Here is a 25,961-nt window from a genome sequence, read left to right on the forward strand (position 1 = left end):
TACAGTTCGGACAGTCAGAGTAAAGTGGTCGGTCATTACAAGCATTGATGTATGATTTTGGTTGGAAATGTATGATTGGTTGTTGTATGATTGACTTGTTGATTTGTATTAGATTTATGTGAAATATATGTTTTACTGAATTAATTAAATTACATAAACTTATCCTATTTCCTGTATTGTCTGTATTGTCCGTTCGATTGTCATTCCTGTTGCAATGATCATCCTGTGGATGTGAGCAGAAGGAAACGAGTGTTTGCTGGAAGAAGCTTTGGAAGACGCACAAGAAGTTAAGGCTGAACCTTAAGACGAAGACGCACAAGAAGTTAAGGCTGAACCTTAAGACCGTTCGACAATTAGAGATGTTCATTTTGTATAACCGTTCGGTATAAGCATAGTTTTGAAAACCGTTCGGTCTAGTTCTTCTTTATGTAAAGTTTTAAATTTTATGGTATTTTTATAAGGTCTTTCGGCCATATTCGTACTCTTTCTTTTTGCAGAACTGAGCTGTAATATTTTTAATATATGATTATTCTATGATATGATTTTACATTGTATTTCTATAATGTTACACCTTACCCCTATGAAAATTTTCTATAAACATTTAAGATTTCTATAATCACTAGTTTTGGTGCTTTGAAAAAAGAAAAGTGGGAGTGCCGTGATTACAGATTACACCTTGGTAGTCTTTTCTAGATTTTAAGAATAATATTTAATAATTGAATAAATATTTCTCTTAAAAGTGAGAGAATCCTAAATTATGTTCCGAATTTTGTTGTTGCTAACTTTCTTTTCATAAACTTCAATTTGATCAAGCCTGAATTTTCATATTGTGATTTCAAAAGTGTAAGAAAAACATCATCTTATTACAAAATATGCAAGGAGATTATTTTGTTTACAACAATTGATATAGTTAGAATTTAGGGTTTGGAAATCCACCTTCTTTACTTTAACTTGTATGAAAGGAAGATGTGAAAAGAAGAAAAATTGGTAACATGAACTTTTTCCTAATGGAAACAAGTGAAATAAAGATAGAGTAAGAAATTCGATTTAAGTCCATTCCCATACCAAATAACGAGAAAAAGGTTAAAAGATTTAAGATGGAGAAGATGAAAAATACTCTCTCTCTCATTTTCTCTTAAAGTGTCCGTGACTTTTAAGTGAGAAATGAGAGAAAAAAATTGACTTTGTTATTTATTTAGTCATACAAGTTTATAAAATAAATATGCACTAGTCTTGTAAAGTGAAGAAAAAAAATTCAAATAATCTATTTTTTTTTTCATTAAATGACCCTGAGATTGGTGATAGAAATGGAGTGACAGTTTTGCTTCTCAAATGGCAAATTTTAAATCAATGAATAACAATATGGTTGAGAGAAATGGTCTTGGCTCATTTCTTTTCATGGTTAAGATTAAATATAAAAGAGTTTAGGGTGATGCTAACTGAAGTTTAAGTTTCAATTAAAATTAATTATGTAAATTAAAAATTATTAATAATGAAAAATACTTAAATAATAAATTTTAAATATTGATTAAAATATTTCTTAAATAAATATTAATTTCACAATTAGAATGTTTAATTTAGCACTTTAAATAAGTAAATTAAAAATTTGTAAGAAAATCTAGTTAAATTCATACGTATAAGTAAATTAATTAAATATACATCTAAAATTAAGAAAACAGATTATATATTTTAGCAAGCTTATAATTATCATTGAAATTTAATATGTTACAAAAAGTAAAAGAAAAAACAAGATAATTTACAATGCACTGGATACATATACAATGAAATAAATGTATGTCTATTACGTAATAATTTGATTATAATAATGTTTAACATTATATATTTACAAATTATATTATTAATCAAATAAATATTATTATTAATATTATTTTGTTGAATTATCATATATATATATATAATAAATTTTTATTTTTTATATTATTTGATATTATTTATTTTTACAAGAAATTTTATAGGACTCGAAATCTTATAAATACATTATATTAGACTAAATATATTTTAAAGATGACCACACATTATATTCCAGCTAAATATCCAAATTGGTATAATATTAAATCTTTTAAAATAATATACTTTTTAAATAATTATGTATTAAGAATATAATTTATAATTTAATGAATAATATTTTGTTTTACATTATATTATATTTATCCTCTGTAATTAATCTATATATATATATATATATATATATATATATATATATATAATATTCTAATAAAATAATATTAAACATATTTTTTAGTTTTCGTTTTTTAAAATTTTAATTGATAATGAAATTCTATTGTATAGGACACAAGGAAGGAAAAATAATTAACACTTGTGGTTCATTACATGTGATGGAGTGTTGATTCTCGCCTTGAAGTCTTAACTAGAGAGATTAATTTACTTCAAGATGAATTTGTTAAGTTTCAAGCAACAACAATATAAAAATACATAAAAGTACCAAAGCTAATTTGATTTGACATTTCAAGATTTATATCACAAATTTTTGGTAAAACAATTTTATTAAGTAATTTTTATAAGGATAAAATTATAAACTTTCTAAAAATACAATCATTCAAGTATTCAATATCTAATACCATTAAGTTAGAAAGAAAATATTCAAACCAATCTTTCATTCTTATAATAATTTTCTATTAATATAAGATCATATAGATAAATTAGACCGTCTATCTATCTAAGTTTTAAAGTTTAACAATAAATATTAAACGAATATCTTTTTAAAAAGAGAAATGTCTACTTAACTTATAATATCTAAGCACTTACTCAAATAAGATAAAAACCTAAGGCTTTACATAAAAAGCAACGCAAATCGTCCAAATGCTAATATAAAATTTTCTCAAAATAAGAACATAGACAACAATGTTTTTTTGAAGTCTATATCATCTAACACATAATTATTTGCAAGAAACGTTTGATAAAAAAAGAAAAACCTACATGAAAGTTTTAGAGATAATATACTTAAGGATTTATACACATAAAGAGATGAAAAGAAAAATATGTCATGAAGAATCCGTTTTAGGAATACAAAACTCTCTAATTGAAATATCTTTTCTTGAAAATCATAATAACACTAAATCTTAAATGTCTTACCTAAAAAATATAGTGTTGTAAACGAAAGTATTTCATAAAAAATATTCTCTAATCAAAAGTTATGTTGAATATCTTTCAACAAATTCTAAAACCATAATGCATCGTTTAACTAACATTTGAGTGATGAACCATTCCTTGAAGAGTCTTATGTGTTTGCATGATTCTCCAATTCTAGAATTCATTAGTGCTATTAGTATTATTTGAGAATATGACATAATATTTGAAAAATTATCGTCTAAAAGAAATTGTCATGGACTTCTCTCTCTCGGTACCACAAGTTTAAAGTTGTTCTCACTGTTTTTAGTTTTATTTTTAAAAGATTGTTTTGTCATGTCAAATATTATCTAGTTCACTACAAAAAAGTAGGGCATTACCGAAGGCCAGAAACCCTCGGAAAATGCCAAAAGCCGTCGATAATGAACGTTTACCGAAGGCCTATCGACGGCCAAAAATCCTTCGGTAAATCCCTTGTCGCTAACCATTACCGAGGGCTTCTGACCTTCGGTAATTACCGAGGGTCAGAAGCCTTCGGTAATTACCGAAGGGCGAAAGCCCTCGGTAATTACCGAAGGGCGGAAGCCTTCGGTAATTACCGAAGGGCGAAAGCCTTCGGTAATTTCCGAAGGGCAGAAGCCCTCGGTAATGAGCATTCGAGGGTATTTACCGAAGGGCGGAAGCCTTCGGTAATGGCCAGACGAGGGCATTTACCGAAGGGCAAAAGCCTTCGGTAAAATGCAGAGCAGGTTTTAGAGAAATGGTTTTCCCTCTGCAACCCAGACCTGTATAACAAATTTAATTTACAAACAGACCTGCATAAATTGCCAAACACATACAAACATGCATAATGTGCATCTCAAAGATCCAATCAATGATCAATATCCAAGGCACATCAAATAATCCACAGGACATCCATTAATGTAAAAATAATGTATTTATAGTTCAAACATAAAACAATGTAACACAAGGATGTTGTAACATCAAGTACATCTAACATTGAAATGATATCAACTCAAAATGTTCTAATATCCAAAAGTTTGTCTAACAAGTAATGAGAAAATGAAACCTAATAATGTACATAACTATCATCAGAATGATTTTCATCATCCTGCTCCTCTATTGATGGCTGGACTGGTGTGGGTTGGACTGATGAGGGTTGGACTGATGAGGGTTGGACTGAAGTGGGCTGCTGAGTGGCAGCAGGTGATGAGGACGGTCGTGATTGGGTGGGAGGGATATTTTGTACGTCCTGTGAGGTTTGAGGCAAGACAGTCATGACCAGGGCCTTAAAATTTGAAAACTCTGCTCTGAGATCAGTGAGCTCCTGGTCACGTTGATGGAGTTCCTGCCTGAGTTGAAGAACCTCGTCAGGAGTACTGGTGGAAGAAGAAGGCTGGTGCTTCAGAGTACCTCCTCTGGATGCTGTATAGTTTGCAGCAAGCTGTCCCGCACCATACACTCGTCCCTTTTTCTTCCCACCAACGGTGTCGATCCAGCACTGCGTCCTACGGATGTCATCATCTGCATTACTGGCATCATCCGGTGTAGGAGCTGACTCATGTTCAGATCTAACCTGTGAAAGTCTCGTAGAAAAGTCTTCCTGTTGAAACATTAAAAGCAATGTCAGAGAACGACAGTATAACAGAAATAAAAAATTAGTAATAGTGTTATTTGCTTACATGAGTCTTCCGAGATCTTTCATCAACAAATTGATTAGTTCCCTTCCGAACATGAGTCTGTGCAAAGACCTCATCAACATGGACCGCCCGTCCTAGAGCCTGTGCCTGTAACATAATTAAGAATTACAAGCGTACATATGAAATACAATATACATAACTTGTGTATGAAAGAAAAAGTTATGTAATGAGATTATACCATACGAATGGCATGCTCATGAATGGTGATCGACCCACCAGTATGCAGGCTATAAAAAAGTGGACTACAGTGGTCAAAATGAATGGCAGTGTCTCTAAGGCTCAATTGAGACTTCAAGCAAGTTTATGTCATCAAATTGGATGTGTGCAAACAGTTAAATAGCCAAGAAACAGATTACACCAGAAAATCAGTGGTCCACTTCCAATTTTAGGCCAAATTTGGTGCTTAAATGGGTGAATCTTCATAAACACGTTTGGAAATATAAATTGATGTTTTTAGCAACTTTTTATCATCAATTTGAAGGTGTTTAGACACTGACCTACCAAAGAAACACATTGCACTCAAAATTGACTAGTTCACTTCCAAATTAAGGCAAATATGATGGTTTAGGAAGTGATTTTGCATATGAACTCAAATTTGGCCAAATGAACAGTGCATACATGTTTGAAAAGGTGAAATACACTTGGAAAAATGTTTAAACTGCACTGAAATGGACAGATTAAAAAAAACACCCCTTTTGTAGCCAAATATGCAACACTTTTTACACAAAATTTGGACCACAATGTAGAAATCAATGGAATCAAAACTGGACAGTAGAATCAATGACTCAAGAAGGTCATAATACACTACATCTAAAGAATAATGTTTGGTAATTTTAAAAAACCACATGAAATGCCCACTGCACCAGAAAATGACTTTCAAAATGGTGGTTTTAAGGCCAAAAATGCTTGGAAGTGTTTCAATAGCAAAAGTGATGCTTGAAGCAAGTTTATATGATCAATTTGAAGGTGTGCAACCACTTAAACAATAAAGATAAAGACTACACCAAAAAATCAGTGGTCTACTTCTAATTTTAAGCAAAATTTGGTGGTTTAAAGGGTGATTTTGCACAAACACGTTTGGACACATAATTTGCAGTTTTGAGCAACTTTGTATCATCAATTTGGATGTGTTTAAACACTGAAACAGCCAACAAACACACTGCAGCAGAAAATCACTAGTTCACTTCCAATTTTAGGCACATGACTTTAGACAAAACTAGGAAATGAATATGTAAGGTGGAATTCAACTCAGCCAAACCAAATTCACTGATTAAGATGATGAAGTAACACTAAGGAACACTGGAAGTACAAGCACAACAAGTACAAAGACGATTTAAACCCATTTGTCTCCTTTTTAGTAAACTTTTTTAGGTTCTAAGAACTCAAAAATCTGAGTTTTAGGTCAATGTTTGCTTTTGAGTAGTTTCCTAGTCTCATTTCACTACTTTAGACTTGTTAGGATATTAACATTAGTTATTATTAGTCTACTTTAGCTGAATTGCCTCTTTCTCACCCTTTTAGTAGACTTTTAGGTAGTCAAATTTTTAGATTTTGCTACTTCATCCAATTTGACATGTCTATTAGCTTCATTTAAGTACTTTAAAGTTGTTAGGATAACAACAGTATACTTTCTTTGCTTATATTAGGTGAATATCAAAATTGTCAACTATTTTTAGAACACTTTTTATGTTTCCACTGCACCTTCAATTTTGAGACTTCACAATTGAAGTCCAAAATCATATGTTCAACTTTAAGACACGTATCTTTGAACATGTTGAAGGCCAAATTAATCACTGGAGTGGCCTTAACCACTACCAGGTGGAGTAAAGTTAATAAAGTTTAACCTAAGAGATGGTCTACTTTAGCCTTAGTAAGGAATTTTCAGTTTTTTAGTTAATATATAAACTATAAAACAACTATAACTTTGGTTCCTCCTTCTACTTTCGTAACTTGGGGGATTCATGATAGTATATAACCAACATATATGCATGTTGGTTTGTCCTTGTACTCTACTTCATCCTTATAGTTACATCATGAATTGGTGTAATGAAATTGCCTATACTTAAATGTTAAAAGGTTGGGTTGTTGTTATACCTTGTTTACAGGAATGTTTGAACCAATTTTCCAAGGTTTAAATATTTTAGAACATGTGATAGGGTCCAGTTTTACTTTTTCTGCAGATTTCGTGCAATAAAATTCAAGTTTTGGCATTTTTAGTTCATATCACCAAGGCTAGACATGGTATCATTTCCTTATAAGTTAATATCTTACTACACAACCACCTAAGGACAGATTCAAAATGAAAATAAGAAGCTGGAACATATTCACACAATTCACAACAGAACCAAAAACACCAATGGTAACAAATAATTAAATTTCAACCTCATGATCAAGTTCAATAATGCAGAGCTGGAATGGTAGGAAATTCATTATGGATGACATCAATTACAAATAAAACTTACAGGTTGTAGATTTTTTAACTGAAGCTACCACTTACAGCTGCCTCAAACTTCCCTATTCAACCAATATTCTGTTTCAGCTCCTCTTCCTAAAGATGCTACCTCAAATGAGTAAGGTCTCTAAGTTGGAAACTGCACCACAGCACTTAAGGTCAGCACAAACCAACAATATAAACATCAATCCAAATGTTAACACTAAACCAATAAACAGTTAAGGCAATACAAAATGTAACAAAGTGAAAACTTAAACAAGTATTGACAAGGATCAAACAAGAGTTTCTATCACATGTCTACTTCCCCTACTCTTTTATCAATAAAGAACCACCTCTTCAATGTTATCTTGTCACTGCTCTTGGGGTAACAGTCCAACAACTTCTGAGCTTCTGAAAATAATGATCATATATTTGATTTACTTTTAAGTACTTGAAAATCTGGTTATAAGAATCATTTCAACAAATGGAAATCTGGAGTATGAGTCCACTTGTTCATCTTCTTATCAAATTGGAAGGTAATAAAACACTTGCAGGCATGTATTCAAAAAGCTGCTTTTTTAAATATATATATATATATATATATATATATATATATATATATATATATATATATATATATATATATATATATATATATAATTCTAAATAATTAGTGGCATCAATAGAATTGGAAAATTTTTTATGTTTGATGGATGTTACTGAAAATATTCACAGCAAAATGCTATAATCAACATTCAATCAATTAAAATACCAAAAATGCTTGAGATCTATACAAGTTGGCCTTAATTGACAGCTAAAGATTATTGAGGTTACCTTGAACTATGGTTGAGTAATACGAAGGTGCTAGGATCATACACATTCAAATAACTTGTAAAAGACAAGGTTGAAAGAGTAAAGGGATCAATGAATGTATGCACTGAGTGTGAAAGGGTAAAGGCATCAATGAGAGTTCAAAGAGTAAAGCCATCAATTTTGGCAGCTGAGTGTGAAACCCTCTGTCTCAATTTAACTTCTTGCCTTTGACCAAGTGAAAATGAAGAAGGACAAGAAAATGGTAATTAAAAAAGTATCACAGATGACTCTATTTTAGTTTGTAGCTTTGGATCACAGGGGAAGCTTATATGAAGTGGTAAATGACAAACTAAGGCTTGCACTGTGAAATACAATATATATTCAACAAAGAGATGATTGACAGTAGTAATTTTTTTATTTTAAGTCACATTGAATGAAAAATACAGGGATATAATGATGACATCAGAGCACATGGGAATGATGAAAAGAAAAAGAAGATTTGATGCAGAGACTGATGCAGGATTTCTAGATGAAAGAATTCATAATTTTTAACCTACACGCTCCAGCAAACAAATCTTTGTATTTTTTTCAAAATGAAACCTATTTATGGATGGAAACAACATAAATTGGATGGAAGCAACTCCCTACTCCATTGATCTCAAGCATAAGCTATACGAATTTAAAGTAAAACTTGCAGTATACAACAGAATGAACCAAAGATGGCTGGAACACTGATGTTTTTTAAACATTGACAAGGCATATAACATCCACTTAATCTCATTGGTCAATTCATGCTTTGCTGATATGAAAGTAGCTATTTTCATGTTTTGCTGATTTTTTTTAATGTTATATAACTTCATTCATAGAGAAAACAAAAAGAAATAACCTTAATTATAATTTATATCTCTGTATTTAATCAGCTAATTACTCTCAACAACCTTCATCTCCATAAAAAAACAGTTCAGACCAAGTCAAAGAACATTGTTACCCTTTGCTAACAAAGCTCACACACCACCCCTAGAACTTGCTCCTCAATCCTCTCCCTCTCCCTTGTTAATTGACTTCATTTTTGAACTTTAGGTCCCTTTTTAAGTCCAGGGTGCCCAACCCTACTATTATATGAAGAACACTTTCACTCTTTGGCAGCAAGAAAGCACACACTACACTAAAGACAACGTCTTCAAATCCGAATATGGAAGGTGAATTCATCTTCCAATTGGTATAATAGGGTAATGTATCTTTATGGATGTCAAAGCAAAGAACCTAACAAGGAAACAACTTAGGTATGCTAGGGTGCAAGGGTCCTATTAGCGGAATGAAATTACTATTTCAAGTGTTTGTTTTACACACAACATATGACCATAATTACTATTTCAATGTCTACCATTTACAGACAACATATGAGCATAATTAAAGCTAAAAATAGGAAGAACAGTAAAATTTTAAAATATGACATCCAACTAATATTTTCCATGGTTAAATGGTTTAGAACAAGTTCAAAACAAATTGACAAAGCTAAAAATTTAAGCATAACAGTGAAAACAATATGAAAAATAGCAAAAATGAGGAGTAAAGAGACTTACATATCGACGCCAGACAAGTCCAACAGCTGGGTTTTCTTCGATTGTTGCCTCTTCCACGCACCACGAAGCCCCTCCTCCACGTTGTGCCCTCCTCCACGAAGCCCTCCTGACGCACCCACAACAAATTTGTGACGCAGCCCCTGCAACCACGGAACGTTGGGGAATGTTGGTGACTGAGACGACCTCCGACAACAAAACCTCCCAAATTTGGGCAATGTTGGTGACGGTATAATGGCTGGAAGAAACGAGAAAGCTGGTGAGGGTTTGATGTCTCCGAAAAAGGGGGAATGCTGGTTAGGGTTCGAAGAAAGAAACGCAATATTTTGGCTCGAAAAATGAAAGTTTGCAGAGGAAACCAAGTCCGCTGGGGTTAATTACACGAGCACCTTACCGAGGGTCATATATCCTTCGGTAAGTTAATTCACTAAAGCCAATACCGAGGGCTCAAAGACCTTCGGAAAAAAAACCTTCGGTAATGAATGCATTTCACCATGGCCTTCGGTAATCTCGGAAACGCAATTTTACCGAAGGGCAAAAGGCCGTCTGTAAAAACCCTTCGGTAATGCCTGAATTTCTTGTAGTGGTTCATTAAACAAGAAATTAATCTTGATAATGTAATTATTTAAAGTTTAGAGTAATTATTATTAGTTCAATAAATCTTTACAGGATGAGACTTAGATATCTAATTTCCATGTTATGTTATAATTATCAATAATGATATGGCTAAAATATATTTGTAAGAAAATGAAAAAAGAAATTGTCACTTGTGATGAATGAATTAACGTGTAAAATAATGCTTTTTTAAATAAAAGTTGGCAATGTGATAGGATTTTAGGAGGAGATAAGAAAACCTAATTGCACTATCTCACTTAGCAAATCAATTTCATTCATTAGAAAAAACAGAACCCATGCTCCCCTACGCAAACACAACTTACTCAAAACAAACGATTATCTTCACATTCTTTTACCCAACCAATTTTATTGCTAAGAGAAATAAACTTACAACCCCATTTCTAGAAAATCTAACATTAGGATTTTAATAAGAATTTATAAAATAAAAAAATAAAATTTGATATATACTGTTATAATTCTTTTATTGGATTCATTAATCATGGCCTTTGACAAAGTTAAAATTGTTTATTCAAAATAGGTTATGTCAAAGCTTTATAAAAATTCACCTAAATTTATAAGAGAACTAATCTTTGAAAAATTCAAACTTAGATCGAAAGTTTATAGAAAAAAAAATATAAAAATTTAGTAAATTATAAGAGAAAAAACACTAAAAAGTACTCAATTTTAATATTTTAGATTGAAAGGAGTTTTGTAAGGGCCTGAAAAATATAGGACTTTTGGACCTTATGTTGGGGCAGCCAGGCTCGTAAAACTAAGGACACCATGATCTTAGAAGGGACTTCTCCCAATCTGAGTTCATTAGTCAACTTTTCCTTCTCTCTCTAACCTCTGTTCTTCTTCTTCTTGCTTTGCCTTCTCTCTACCCATTCACAAATTTCAACCGTTGCATTGTCAAATAGGTGGTGTTCTTTCGTTCATGGAGTTGAGAGCTTCCCATCCATTCGATTAGTTTCCGTTTTAGACGGGTAAGACATTCTTTTCTGTCTTTCCATCTCTCTTGAATCTAGGGCATGCCACTTTACTGGTTGCATGCAGCTGGTAGCTTTTCCCTTTTAGTTTCCTTGTTCATTCTAGCTCTAAGAGCTGTACTCTACCCCAATTTGGTGGTTTGTAGGTTCTGTGGAACTTGTTTCTGTGCGAGGGTTACTGTTTCGGGGCTTTCTAAAGTATTGTTTACCAAGGTAAGGGGAGCTAGTCGTTTGTTTTAAATCTGTTTTATAAATGTGTATGCATGTTGAATGTTGAACTGGTATGCTGTTTGGAGTGGTATGTTTCATTTTTGAGTATGTTGTATTATATGTGTTGATATGTGAAAACTATGAACTGTGCTGTGATGTTATGAACCGAGTAGATGAGTTTAATTTACTGTGATTGATCAGGTTGGGAGTGATTCGGGGTGTGAAGTCTGTTACAACATTGTTTAAAAAGAAAGCATAGTGAATTGGTAGTGGTTTAAGTTATTTTGGGAGGAAGTGGGATAGTGAATTTGAGGGTTAAGGGTCTAGGGCTCTTGTAGTCTGTTGGGACAATATAGGAAAGTTATTTGTGACTTTTTAAAGTCATCAAATTAGTCAAAACAGGTGCAAAAATGGTTGAATTGAAATTGGGTCCATACGTTGTAGGAATTGATGTTTTAAAAGATAAAACTTGATCTTAATCACTTTAGATTAGTAACGGGGAGGGTTAGGATCATCTAGGCAGGTGTAATTGAGCTTAATACACGAATTGGAGGTCTTAGAAGTTGGCCAAGAGGCCTAGAAATGGTAAGGGCTGGTGTGAGTGTGTGATTCTGCAGAATTTGCGTTCTGTAGATGATGCAGAGTCGCTATGCGAACTGTCTCGCATAGCGAGACCCTGTAGAGGGTGCTCACTGTCTGAGTCACTCGTTGTGCGAGATGACCAGAGGGTGTTGCCCTCTGTTTGTGGATTCGCCTGGAGAATCCTGTCGCTATGCGACTGGTGGTGGTCTGGAACCACTGCCCATTTAATTTGAAAGGCGAGTGGGGCGCATAGTGAGAGTTTTAGGGGGCTTGGTCTCTGTTTGGGTTCTCGCATAGCGACCTAGGTGCGCTATGCGAGGGACCCAAAGTCTGATACTTATTCAGACTTAATTCGCAAGACGAGCTGGGTGGGTGCGCTATGCGAATAACGTCAGTCTCGCCTTGCGAGGGTGGTGCGCTGTGCGACGATTACTGGGTCTGGTTCTCTAAATCTTCTCTTGTGCTGCGTTTGGTTAGTGTGCTCTTTGGTTGTTGGGGAAGCATTCTTTTGCATCTATAGTATTGTATTGTGATATTCAAACAAGTATGTGGATTGTAACAAAAAGTGTATGGTTATAAAGGGGTGGAAAGACGATCCTAGTTGTAAACCAAGTTCCATCTGTGAAGAATCTCTTGGTGAGATTCTTAGTGTTTAGAATGAGAGTAGGAGCTCGGTCTTGGGGGTCATCCTGAAACTCTAATGGTCTTTCTTCTCACGTTGAGAGGATTGAATCATGTGGTGAGGAGTAGCAGGAGGTCTTAGTCTTGTGGGCTTCCAGTATGCCTCAAGGCCCAGAACAGGCTAACCTTTGAGTGTGGTAGGGTGGGGGAACCCAAGTTTCATAAGCCACCACGAGTGCAAGACCCGCCATAGCTCGACTATCATTCTAAAGTCTGGACGAGTCAAGTCTAGTATTCAACATGTTAGGATGAGTGTTTTCCTTGCTTGATTGAAGTTAACTCTTGCATGCATATTGTCATATTGTATGCTTTTTATATAATTAGTTCACCCTTACTTGTTGCGTTCGTGCTATGTTTGGGTATGTTTCCTTTTGCGATGATCATCCACTTGGATGGGAGCAGATGGCGAGGAGGTGCCCCTGGAGCAAGCATTGGAGGAAGATGACGCTGAATCCTAGTACCATTAGGATCTCCTTACTTTAACTTTTGCATTTTAAAAAAAAAAACTGTAATATGTAGAACCCATGATATGTGGGCAGACTTGAGTACATTTGCTTCGCTCCTTAGTATTTTAAGGATGACTGTAATCCTAATATTCGGAGATATATGTTTCCAACTGCTTTCTATTATTATAACCTGATGACGTTTTTATTATATATGCACGCCGTATATTTTAGGAATGTCACAAGTTTCATGTTTTTCCTGAGCAACTCGTTTCATTAATGATGAATTTCTTTAATATATCTTCATTAAAAAAAATCAACAATTCATATTTATTTCTCTATACTTACATATTTCTTTAATCCCAGTGTTTAACTTCTATTATATATATGCACGCCATATATTTTGGGAATGTTCCAAGTTTCATGTTTTTCCTGAGCAACTCGTTTCATTAACGATGAATTTCTTTAATCTATCTTCATTAAAAAAAATCAACAATTCATATTTATTTCTCTATACTTACATATTTATTTAATATCAGTGTTTAACTTCTATTAATCTTCTTGGGAGCTGAGGTGGAGAACGAAGGTTGAAAAATGGCCTAGAAAAGATGATTGAAATTTTGTGATGAGAGTATTGTAAATGGGTAAAAAAAATAGTGATTAAAGCTTTAAGGGAAAAATTGGTAGAGATAGGTGATAAAAAAAGTGGAAATAATCTCCATAAAGACTTTTGGAAGATAAAATTGAAAAAAAAATGAGCTTTTTCATAAATGAAATTTAATTTCTGAAAACATTATCATTAATTTTAATGTATATATTTTTTTCTGGGAAAAGGTTTTTCATCATATCATACCTCTAATGAAGAAGGAGGATTAGAACAATCAAAATGTGACAGCAAGATTCATTCGATTGTGTTTCCGACCAAAAGGGTGAGAATATCATGTTTTAGGTTCACTTACAATTTCTCAGCAACCAAACATGCTCCTCTTTCATTATTTTCAAGAACAAAACATCTCGAATATTTGCTAGCTTTTATGTCTCCCCTCCTTTCTTTTCTTTTACTAAAGTCTAAGAAATTCTCTACTTTTTTTTTTATTTAATGCTATTAATCTGCATGCAGCACTGAATTCTCCCCTTAAAGAATTCACATTTTTTATGTGCAAAATCTTCTCTTCATTGACTTGTGCAAATGCAACTGTGTAGGTACGTTCCACCTTTGGTCTTTGGCGTCCATGGGGTGTGTTCTTTACTGTCTTTGTTGTTTGTCTTGGTTTGGCAGCTGAGAGAAAAAAAAAGGTACTGAATTTTCAACTTTTAATGTCACTTCTACTGCCCCACTTATTACTTAATCTGTAAGAAAATAACTTTTTCAATGTGTTATTTATAACTGTATGATTTTGTTTCACCAAGTGAGTTTTTGAGGTTTTGTCTAACTATGAGTGAAAATGGGTGTGAAAGATCCAAAGTCACTGGTTGCCTTGATCAAGGTGATATTGATTTTTTTTGTGTGGCTAATTTCTAGAAAATTGAAATTTTTATTGCTTTGCATCTTTCAATCTTTCTGGGTATGTTAAGGTTCTTCTCTGTAATGTGTAATACTTTTTTAATCACGTTTTGGAATCTTTGCTTGCACTTGCTTAGTTTTTAAGCAAGCATAAGATATGCAACAAGGTAGCCTGATGGGGCTTTTTGTTGTTTGTCATTCTTTCTTTGGATTCTTTGGAAGTTTGTATAAGATACATACAATTTACTTCTATTATAGAGTTTCATCACAGAAATGTGTTCTAGGGGTTGCTTTCAAGCACCGTTGGTTAGATGTGTTGTGAATAAACCCTCATGTTCATTGTTTTGTGGTGCTTGGTTTCGTGTTCTTGTGCTTTCTTTCATGGATAAGTTCAAGCTCAAATGCAAGGGGATTTTCTCTGTAAGAGAGACTTATTTTATGCTTATTTCTATTTTAGGAATTGGTGTTTTTCCTATTTGCTTCCATTGATATCTTGTCAAAACAGTTACTACACATAGATTTGCACTTCCATAGTGATAACATATATCTGTAGCAGTGAGCCTTGTAGCTGTTCTAGGCACAGGGTTGTTTCAATTTTTTCTTGTTCATATGTAAATTCAGGTCATTGAAAATTCAATTGACAGGAAAAAGGATAGACTGTATATAGTACTGGTTTGAACTTGATAGCTACATTTAAGTTCTGAGAGAATTTCTCCATAATCTCTCATTTTACAAATAATCATGTACTTTTCTTGTGTAAGACATTGATCGTAAACAAATACACCTAAAAGTTAGTCATATGAGGAAGTTCATATCTGTAATATGCTTATGATATGAGAAATTCTCTAATACAAATACCAAATGAAATAAAGATAATTAGCAAGTGAACAAAATACAGTTAAGAAGTGAATTTTAAACCTAATTCAATCATACAAAACTAGTTTGTAAAGTGAGATTTATACCCATTTATATAATGTAAACTAGTCGTTCTTTTTAATCGATGTGGGATCTCCAATACATCCTCCTCACACCGAAGCATATACATCTCGAGTGTGCAACTAGACATTAATGGATGGTCTAATAGCTGTCTGATCACGGGTGGAATAATAGACCCAACAGATATCAAATTTCGCTTGAATAAACTTTAATCCATGACTTTGATACTATGTTGAGAAGTGAATTTTAAGCCTAACTCAGTCTTACAAAACCGGTTTGTAAGGTGAGGTTTGTACCCACTTATATACTATAAATTTGTCTTATCTCTTGTAGATGTGGAATCTCCAACTACAAAGAGTGTAGACTATTATGTCTCTCTTGATTTGCCATTTATTGTATTGTTCAGGTATGGTGATAAGTTCTATAAACCGAGTGGCACATTCATGCTAGGTTGTGTTGATTAACTAGTGTTATAATTGGTACCAGCAATTTTTCTATATCATTAACACCATCTTTTAATTAAAGCTGGTAGGTTGAATGTTACTAATAGTTGGTGTTGATCATGCTTATGGTTTAACCTGTTCTATAACAGAACATAGGTTGTTTTGGATGCTGCAAAAAAACTCCAGAGATTACTTCAATGGATGAAGCTTTTAAAGGACTAAGAGCTCAAGAACAACCAGTGACTAGAATGGAAGGATCAGATGGCTTCTGGAGCAGCAGCACTTCTGAATTAGACCCCAGTGAAGCTCACTCGCAGAGAAGCATGTCATCAATCGGAATATCAAATAATCCTTCTGATCCTCAAAGTATTGGAGGCAGTCAAAGTGGTCCTCCTGAATTTGTCAACCATGGCAAGTTTGCTATTATATATGTTCATCATCTGTTGGTTCTCTGCTATGGAAACAGTCTTGCTTAATCGTTAATAGAGTTACTCAGGACTTATGTCTTTTCTAACGTTTTAATATTGGAAATGCTAACTGCATACTTCTATAAAATTTATTGAAAATATAAAATTTTATACCTTTCACATCTTGTTTAATGAGTCTAGCTAATGACTTTGTAATTTTTTAGGAATTTTAACCGATAGTAGAGACTGTGTAAGAAAGAGTTTATTCGAAAATGTGTTGCTAGAATTTCTCTTCAATATTTTCACAAATGCTTGCATCAAACACCTTGAACATCAAGTAACAGTTAAAATTCAACCTTCCTGGTATGCAATAACTGAATGTCTTGTTGCAAATTTAATTTCTTTAATCTTGATGGTAAATTTAGTTATGTAAAACTACTGTTTCTGGAACATAAAATTAAATCTAGTTTTCAGGATTTTGGTTTATCTGTATGCATAATTCTTTGTTTTCATTCATCTCTGACAGAAAAGTTTGATCCATGCAGGGCTTCTTCTCTGGAACCAGATAAGGCAACAATGGGTAGGAAAGAAAGGGTCTGAGAGTATCACAGAAATTCAAGAACCAAGAATAAGGTAAACAAATATCTGCATTCTACGGTGAAATCTCAAGTGCTGAGTTAAAATATGTACTCCTTTTTTCTTTCAAGAATGCATATAAATTTCTGCACTGAAGAGAGGCAATAGATAATTTTCTGAGTTACAGCAGTACTCTTGCTAAGCTCTTATGTAGCGATTTATAAGTTATTCTTTATAGCCAAAACATACATGCAGTTTCTTAAGTGCTTTTAGTGGTGCAATGTGATACAAATTATAATTTTACTTTGATAACTTATGCTGCTCACCTTTGTCATAACTTTTATTATGCAAATATTAGAGTTGAACATCAATGTCTTTTTGAGGTGTTTGTAAACCTCCTTATTCTGAGCTTATGTTCCACAGTTCCAATGCAACCTATGACACCTTACTTGGGAGCAACAAACCCTTTCTCCAACGCATTCCTTTGAGAGTATGATTTTCTGAACCTTGTTCTTCATCTACTGATATTTTAGTAAGAAAAATACAACCCTTTTCTTGAACATATCACTGATTGTTTATACTATATCTTGTGATAGGAAATGGTTGACTTTCTTGTTGATGTTTGGGATCAAGAGGGTTTGTATGACTGACCAAACAAAAATGTAAGTTTTTGTTTTTCCAAGGATTTTGGAGGAGAGGTTATGTGGAATTTGTTTGTTGTTACAATAGCTGTGAATGGAATAACTTCAAAATTTTCGCTTTCTGTTCTTTTCTTATTCCAAATCCATTTCATTAGTTCATTTGTGTAACTCTTCATTATTGATTTTTTGGTGGAAAGATTCATAGACAAATTATCAGCTGCAAAGGGATCATTTCAAGCTTATGCTGTTGCAAGTTTCTCTGATATGTGTTCTCACTAGCCATTATTATAGAAATTTGTTTGTCCCATGATAAACAATTTGCATGGCAAAAATGTTTTACAAGGACTAAATATTTTATAATTTATTTTAGAAACAAAATTATAAAAAAATTATAAGCTTTTAAGTTTTTAAGAATATTATGCAAAAAATTTTCTTGACTATGCTTCATGGTTATATAATTCACTTTTTATTTTTATAATAACAGTTGCTCACACAACCTCCGTGTTGCCTCCTCAATGGAGATATCTAATGGATGTCTTTGGAATATGTTATCCAAACATGTCTTAATCTTTTCCCATTCACTTTTAAAAGAAATGTCATTGTCACAGTTTATATGTTTCAAAATATATTTTAAGTATAGTTGTGTTAAACAAATATTCATTCTGTGCATGATTCACTGAAGATAAAAGAAAAAAAGTTAAAAAGAAAAAAAGTTAAAAATAAAAACGTACATTAAAAATGACATATCAAGAAGCAAATTGCAACATGAAATGAAATATTAGAATGAGAGTTTTATTTCACGCGTATCCCAATAGTTTAGCTTTTGTCTTATTATTAGCTTGTTCATACTCCCTTTCAAGCTGAAAATTGAATAAAACATTGAGGGGTGTGCAAAGAAATTGAGGGGTGTGAAACGAAATTGAGGGGTGTGAAAAGAAATTGAGGGGTGCAGGAAGTAAAAGCTATCAAAAATCCATATTCAATTAATAATTTTGAGTAGTTATTCTGAAATTTTCATTTCAACGACACCAACCTACTTGACAAAACAAACAAATCATCAAGCCTTTTTCGAATTTACTGAACAATCTATTCCTTTTGCGAAGCATTCATTCTTCCAACACACCTTTAAAAAATATATATACAACAAAAAATTCTTCTGCCATTGTGCTCATGGTCAAACTACAAGAACTAAAACAAATTACTATTTATAGTTTATTAATGTTTCAAGGTTGCTAAGTAAAAGGTTGTTGGAAGACAATATCATTGAAAACCCAATTGAAAGCAAGAACCGTTGAAAATGTCAGCAAGAATTAGTGAGAATTAAAGAAAAATAGATATGTATGTGATGTATTTTCTAGAAGCTCAGTAGTGATTTTGTGATCATGGCATTGATTTGTTTGAATATGAGGAACAAATTTCTTCCATTGTTGTAACTTGGAAAAGTTGAAAATATATACCCTAATATTGCCCTTTCATGTATCTCTAGTAAGGGTAATCACGTCAATGACACGCTAATAAGACAACTTATGTTAAAAATAATGAACAAGCTACAACACAACAATCATTTGATTAATTAGAAAAGAAATCGAAGTATATTCTGAAAGAATTTTGTTTATTTTAACGGAGAGAAAAAAATTAACTTACTACTTCGTACAATTTGTTTTCTAATAACTTCTCAATAATTTGAATTTCAATCTTTACATAGGTTGATTTTAATTTGAAAAAAAAACTTATATCTTTTTCTGATACTGCTTATGAATAAACTTTTTTTTGACATATACATAAATTAATGCAAACTTTATTCTTTTATATATTTTTCCTTTTTTTTCAAATATTTATGATGAATGAGTTCATGTCCTTGTATTATTCACCACTAGAAAATAAATAAATTTTTAAATGGATAAAATTTGTCAACAATCATCAAAATTTATTGGGAAATGAAAATTATCATTAATATTTAAAAATTGACTAGTAAAATTTCTTTCGATAAAAATTTTTGAACGAATACGAAAGTTTATCAATAATTATTGACAACTAAGATTTGATAGGAATTATTCGATGGTAAATATTCATTGATAATTATTAATGGATTTTAGTTGTTCATAACTATTTGTTAGTAAATATCGTGATTTAATTTTTGTCTTCTTTCTCCTTCCCTTCTTCTTTTTTATGTTTTCTTTTTTTTTCTTCTTCCTCTCCTTCTCCTCTTATTATTTCTTTATTATTGATGTTGTCTCTACCTCCATCGTTGTTATTGTTATCGTTGTTATTGTTGCCTTTACAGTTATCGTTGTTGTTGTTGTCACCTTCTTTTTTTCCTCCTCCTTCTCTCGTTTATCTTTATTTATCTATTCATCTTCCACCTATCTTAATTAATTTATAACATATTTGTTACATTTGACAGAAAAATTAACATACATTCTATCTATAAATTTATTGATAGAATTATCAACAAATTTTAAAAGATTAAATTGTTATTGAATTTACAAACAAATTTCTAAAAAAATTATCAAAGATTTCTCAACAGATTTACAAAATTTCATTTCCCAACTATTTTTTTTAAATCATTACCAATAAATTCATCAATAAATTAAAGAAAATCAATGACAAATTTCAACAAATTTTAAAAGAATTTGTTATCAATAAATTTATTGATAAATTTTTAAAAAATTTAATGATCAATTGATTTACTAACGAATTTTATCACATCTAAAACGAAAGTTTTATTATTCATTTTATTGATAGAATTTATCAACCTAAATATTTATGGATTATAAATATAAAAAATTACTAATGAATTTTATTAAATAAATGTTATTAATGAACCCATTAATGAAAAAATATTCATTAGTAGTTAAAATTTTAAAATTCGTTCTTTATTAGTATATTTTTTTAATAAAATTCTATAAACAATTTAATATTTTATTACAGTGATTTCAGAAGTTATAAAAAATATAGCATTACTACAGTGTTATTATATAGTCATCCATCGTCACTTGTATTAGGTAAAATAATTATAATTATTATTAATATAGCAACGTGGAGTTTGGGTCATGAGGAAAATGATGGAAATGACGTTAATGTTGGGATAAGAACGGGTAATGTTGGTTCCCTTCTAAGGCAGCAAGAGTCAAACGCGTTAAGAGAAAAGTAAGACAAAATAAATTGTGGCAAGTGGCACATCACTTATCTCAAATAAGGTGTGAATGAATGAAAATTGAAGAAATGTATGGCCTCCAAATTGGACCATATAATACACACTACGATACGTGCAATTTTCCAAAATATATTACTCCATAGATAGGGTTCTTCAGCATACATCATGGTGAATCTTATGCATATTACATAAACAATTCGTAAGAAATGAATTTCAAATTTAATTCAATCTTATAAAATTATCTTGTAAGGTGAGATTTACATCAATTCAACAGTGGTAGTTATGATACCAGGTTAAGAAGTAGATTTTAAGTTTGACTTAATCCCAATAAATCGATTTGTAAAATGAGATTTACATTCACTTATATATTATAAATTAACGTTATCTCTAGTCGATGTGAGACTTCTAATAATAATTATTAGTTTTAATTCATATATGTTTCGGTTGTAAACAGGTTATGCCAATTATTAGATTCTTTGTTCTATTTCGTTCATCTCTCTTGTCCTTTAGGTCTCAAATATTCTCTTTTGTCCATAACCGTTCAAATGTTACGTACTTCGATGCTAAAGTAAATAAATGACCAATTGATAGTATTAATGCAATGATGCATTTGTTCTCAAAGTCAAACTTTAGAATTGTATTTATAGTAGTTATTATGATTTTTTACCTTTTTACTAGCTTAATCATGACCCACATACATTGATCAACATTAGCACATTGATTTATGATTATCATTTGTGTTAATCTAACCTTCATTTTTTAATAGGTCGGTTTTACCATTTGGTATGGCTGTCGGTCAAAGGATAGTCAACCAAGGATAATCGATCCTCGAGGTGATCGGTCTAAGAGTAGTAAGCCAAATGTGATCGACCAAGAGTAGTCAACCAAATGTGATTAGTCAAGAGTAGTCAGACAAATGTAATTAACCAAGAGTAGTCGGAGATGGGTGGTCAGTCATGGATGGTCAATCAATAATATGATCGGTCTTGAAGTTAGACAATTTAATTGATAGTTGAGTTTTTGGGATTGAAAGAACAAACCTACAATATAATATTTAATTTTTTAATTTACAAATAGCATGTATATAAGTTATATTTTTTTGTTATAAGATTTAATATATGAATTTTGTTTATATAATATTGTAATTATAACTTATATAATGAATTTTTTGAATTCATATAAAATTATCACGAGTTTTAATTATTCCATTGAAGTAGTACTTATTTGAACATGTGTGAGGTATATGTAATAACAATAAGGTATTGAAGTGCATATTAGGCTTTATCAGGGTAGAGTTGTAACCAAAGTTATGGGAAAATTCTAAATATTTTTAAATGTCTTATAATATTTTTAGGAAACCTGTTTTATTATTTGAAAGATATTTTGATAATGTATTTTTAGATTTTTAAATAACCTTTTCTTTGTTCATTGATTTTGCATTGGTGGAGTAGGTGGTGGATGATATAAATTTGGTGAGAATTGATCTGTAATTCATAAGTTACGCCAAGTTCAAAAAGAATTTATCTGCAATCCATCTACCATAGATCCTTTTTTCTTAGGTAACTTAAAAGAATGGGTTAACTTAAGTGGTTGTTTTGTGTTCTTTTACTTTAATGGTGGTTGAGTAAATGTAACGGTGAAAAAGTCCCATCGTGCTTCTTCCATAATCCAATCCAAATGACTTGGACCACTACCATGTTAAAGTCAAATTAAAAAAAGTAAAAAAAAAAAAATGTTTTTTTTATTCTTATCGCCTTTTTCTTCTTCATAAACACTTTAAAATAAATAGGAAAATAAAACTAAACCAAACTTTTCCATATAAAAGAAATTTCGAGTTCAAACGCATCTCTAATCAACTATCAAAATTGATCTTTCAATCAAAACAATTATGAAATAATTACAAAGTTTATAAGAAGACGTTATTAAAAAATGTAATTAAATCGTTGTAATAATTTGTATTCACTTCGGGAAGCTTCTCATGTGAGACAAGCTTCATATGAAGCTACCTCTAATCTTTTTAAAGTCAACAATGTCTTTAAGGTTTTGAAATAACATGTGTTAGTAATGGTTTTATTTTTTATAACCGATAGAACGATCCTTTATATTAAAAAATACTCAGATACAAGCTTTCATTTAAGATGAAAATGTTATTAAGATTTTCAATGGTGAAGATCAAATATCAATAATATCATGGTGAAAATCAAATATTAAGATGTAAAGGTCTAATGAAAGTTATATAGTAATTATTAGAAAGTGATACGTAGTTACATTTCGTTATTTATAAATATGAGGTTTATTGAAATAAATAAACACTTACATAAATACTAAATCAGAGTGATATTCATAATTGTAAGATGTTCTAATCACAAGTTTATTGAAATAACATAGTAAAAATTAATCATTGTATGTGAAGTGTAATGTACAAATGTAACATTATCTCGGTCACCCAATCCAAAATTATGTCAGCATACATCTGTTTGGATAACACGATATCATGTGGATCAAGATATAATAACAATAGTAACTATGACTAAATTAAGATAATGACTAAAACGTATATTAGCATGACATTAGGCAAATTAATTAAGATAATTATCCACGTGAACCAAACTCATCTAGATAAAAGCCCAATAAACACATATAAACAACACATAATACAAGGTAAATTAATTGTGTTCATTATTAAGCATTGATTACCATATAACGCATTGTCCTGACTTAAGCATCATAGTATCTTCTGTAAATTAACCTCTTGTCGTTCTTGAAGAAACTTGAACCTAAGACATCCCGGCTTGAAGGTGTAAAGTTGAAGTATGTTTGAAAATTTCTTCATGAAGATCTTTGCAGGATATATTTGATTTTGTAAAAACATGAAATATGTATGTTTTCAAACTTAGAACTTCGTCATAACTTAATTCTTAAAAGACACCTCAAAAGATTCAATGGAGAAATATGTATATAAATTATTCTTTATATTTACTTATAAATAAATGATATAGAATTATTAAGTATACTGAAATACTAGACAAAATATATATATACATGATAAAGTTATTTCTAAAGATATATTTACACACGATAAAGTTATTTCTCAAAAGTTAAGCCTAAAAATAAAGGATTTGTAATTTATTGTTAAAAAAAGTTTACTATCCTCAAAAGTTGGAAGAAATTAATAAACCTACTACCATATCTGGTCAACTTACCAAATCACATGTGTACTATGTGTACAATAACTCAGCAAAGGCTTTACCACACTTAATTAATCGTGTTCTTGAAGCAATTATCGTGCGGGAACAAATATTATATACTTAATTAAAGTTGCATGTCTCCATGTTTCCGAGGCTATAAAGCAGAGAATAATCAATAAAAAAATTGATTCGAATACATAAACATTGGCATGGAGAATAAAAATGTAGATTGAGAAACATGCATGATGATGATTCGTCATAGATATACAACATAGTCAAAACACAACAATCCACAAACTTCCAAAATTTGGCTGAGTTGGCATACAACATATGAAACATAAGAAAAGTATATTGAATCCTTGTTCCTAGTTGTAAGGCTGCAAAAAACAACCTAAAACCATGAATTGAACCAAGAACTATGAATGTATATTATAAGTTAACACAAGTGGATGACATGCATGCTTCTAGGAAAAGGGAATATCTTTTTCTCCATACGTTAATCATCATCATTAATCCAAATACAATGCATGTTTAGGGGTAAGAGAAAAGCATTATTGATAATTATAGAAAGCCTTGGTCATGGTCAAAAGTAGTTGGATTCATAGCCTTTCTATTCAAACAAAACAAAAGATGGTCACAATCTTTAGCAACCAATATCAAATTGCAAAAAAGAAAAAATAATTAACACTTGCTATATTATTACATCACCTTCTTTTGCTAGGATACCACAATTCATCCCACGTTCTTCATACACAACTATACATTTAATTAATATAAACACAGCCAAAATTCATTGGATATATAAAAGCTTGCATATTTTATCTATCTATCGTGAAGATTGTTGTAAGCTGGCATTTTAGTTATTGCCAACCCTATTTACATATTCTCTAGTACATTTTTTTTTCTTATCAAATTTAGAAACGGATATTTTTTTATGATTATGCTAAGAGTCAAATTACACTCTTGTTAATGGAAAGATTCATGTGTTGCAATATATCTTTAGGTTAAACTTTTCATTTTCTTTTACGCGTTTGAGTGTATGACACTTATATATAATTTGTAAGGCCTAATAGGTTTTTTTTTTAATAAATAAACTAAATGAATATTAAATACGAAACCTATAAATGGGTTATTATATATGTTCATTCTTTATTTTCATTGAAAAATTTAGTTAATTTGAACTCTTTTAAGATTATAAAATAATCAAGGTTTTGTAATGTCCAAATACATAACTAATAAGGTAACAATGATGGAAATTATAGCTGATCAAATACATAACTAATAATGTCCAAATACATAACTAATAAGGTAAAAAGATGGAAATTCTTGATCAAATACATAGTATTTCATCTTTTACTAAGGATTTTATATATTTTTCTTCTTCTTTGTAAATAGGCAATATTACTAATATATAAGTGTCAAAATTTTTATATAGATGTATAAATATTTTCGAAGATGTCAAATAAATAACGTATATTAAAATTTGAAAAACTAATTTAAATTATATATTAATTTATATAAATATAAAACAAAATTAAATAAGAAGGTCCGCCGTTTGTAAGATGAGTAATTGATAATAGTTTATTCAATTAGATAGTGTATACATGTGTTAAGGATATACATATACACATATAAATATAAAATATGATTTCTGGGTGTATATATTTATGTGTATGTGATATTTTAAGTGAAATAAAAAAAAACTAGGTTTCTTTAAATTTTATAATACAGCAAAATATAAGTCGATTATCAAAAGTCGCATATTAAATTCTATTCCATCTTTTTTATTTTTCTTGTAAAAATAAGATTGAGAGTTTAGGGATTTAAACACAGTAAGAGTAAATTGGGAAGCAAAATTATTTATTAAAATTAAAATCAATAATAACCATAATAGATTAATCTATAAACTCAAATAACCAAACAATTTGAAAATCATAGTTCTCTAAATGGTATTCAA

The 25,961-nt window shown here is 31.0% G+C and overlaps 2 protein-coding genes across 3 annotated transcripts; one reads left to right on the forward strand and one right to left on the reverse strand.

Moving 5' to 3' along the window:
• Positions 1-4,100: 4,100 nt before the first annotated feature.
• LOC148190624 (uncharacterized) lies at positions 4,101-11,135 on the reverse strand. Its single transcript, XM_088102730.1, has 5 exons — positions 11,095-11,135; positions 9,636-9,741; positions 7,271-7,294; positions 4,791-4,895; positions 4,101-4,711 (listed from the first exon to the last, which is right to left on the reverse strand). Exons 1-5 carry the CDS (start codon positions 11,133-11,135, stop codon positions 4,178-4,180), a joined length of 810 nt encoding a protein of 269 aa, XP_087958856.1. The 3' UTR covers positions 4,101-4,177.
• Positions 11,136-14,556: 3,421 nt separating this feature from the next.
• On the forward strand, positions 14,557-17,915 carry LOC124828789 (uncharacterized). Of its 2 annotated transcripts, none has more exons than XM_088102732.1 (5): positions 14,557-14,639; positions 16,185-16,446; positions 16,988-17,075; positions 17,442-17,508; positions 17,615-17,915. In XM_088102732.1, exons 1-5 carry the CDS (start codon positions 14,598-14,600, stop codon positions 17,666-17,668), a joined length of 513 nt encoding a protein of 170 aa, XP_087958858.1. In that variant the 5' UTR covers positions 14,557-14,597; the 3' UTR covers positions 17,669-17,915. The 2 variants fall into 2 exon arrangements, with proteins under 2 accessions (XP_087958858.1, XP_087958857.1); XM_088102731.1 differs by lacking the exon at positions 14,557-14,639 and adding an exon at positions 14,657-15,076.
• The last annotated feature ends 8,046 nt before the right edge of the window (positions 17,916-25,961 follow it).

This window comes from Vigna umbellata, unplaced genomic scaffold, assembly GCF_029865625.1.
Source record: "Vigna umbellata cultivar VRB3 unplaced genomic scaffold, Vumbellata_1.0 scaffold_694, whole genome shotgun sequence".
In the NCBI taxonomy this organism is placed as follows: domain Eukaryota; kingdom Viridiplantae; phylum Streptophyta; class Magnoliopsida; order Fabales; family Fabaceae; genus Vigna; species Vigna umbellata.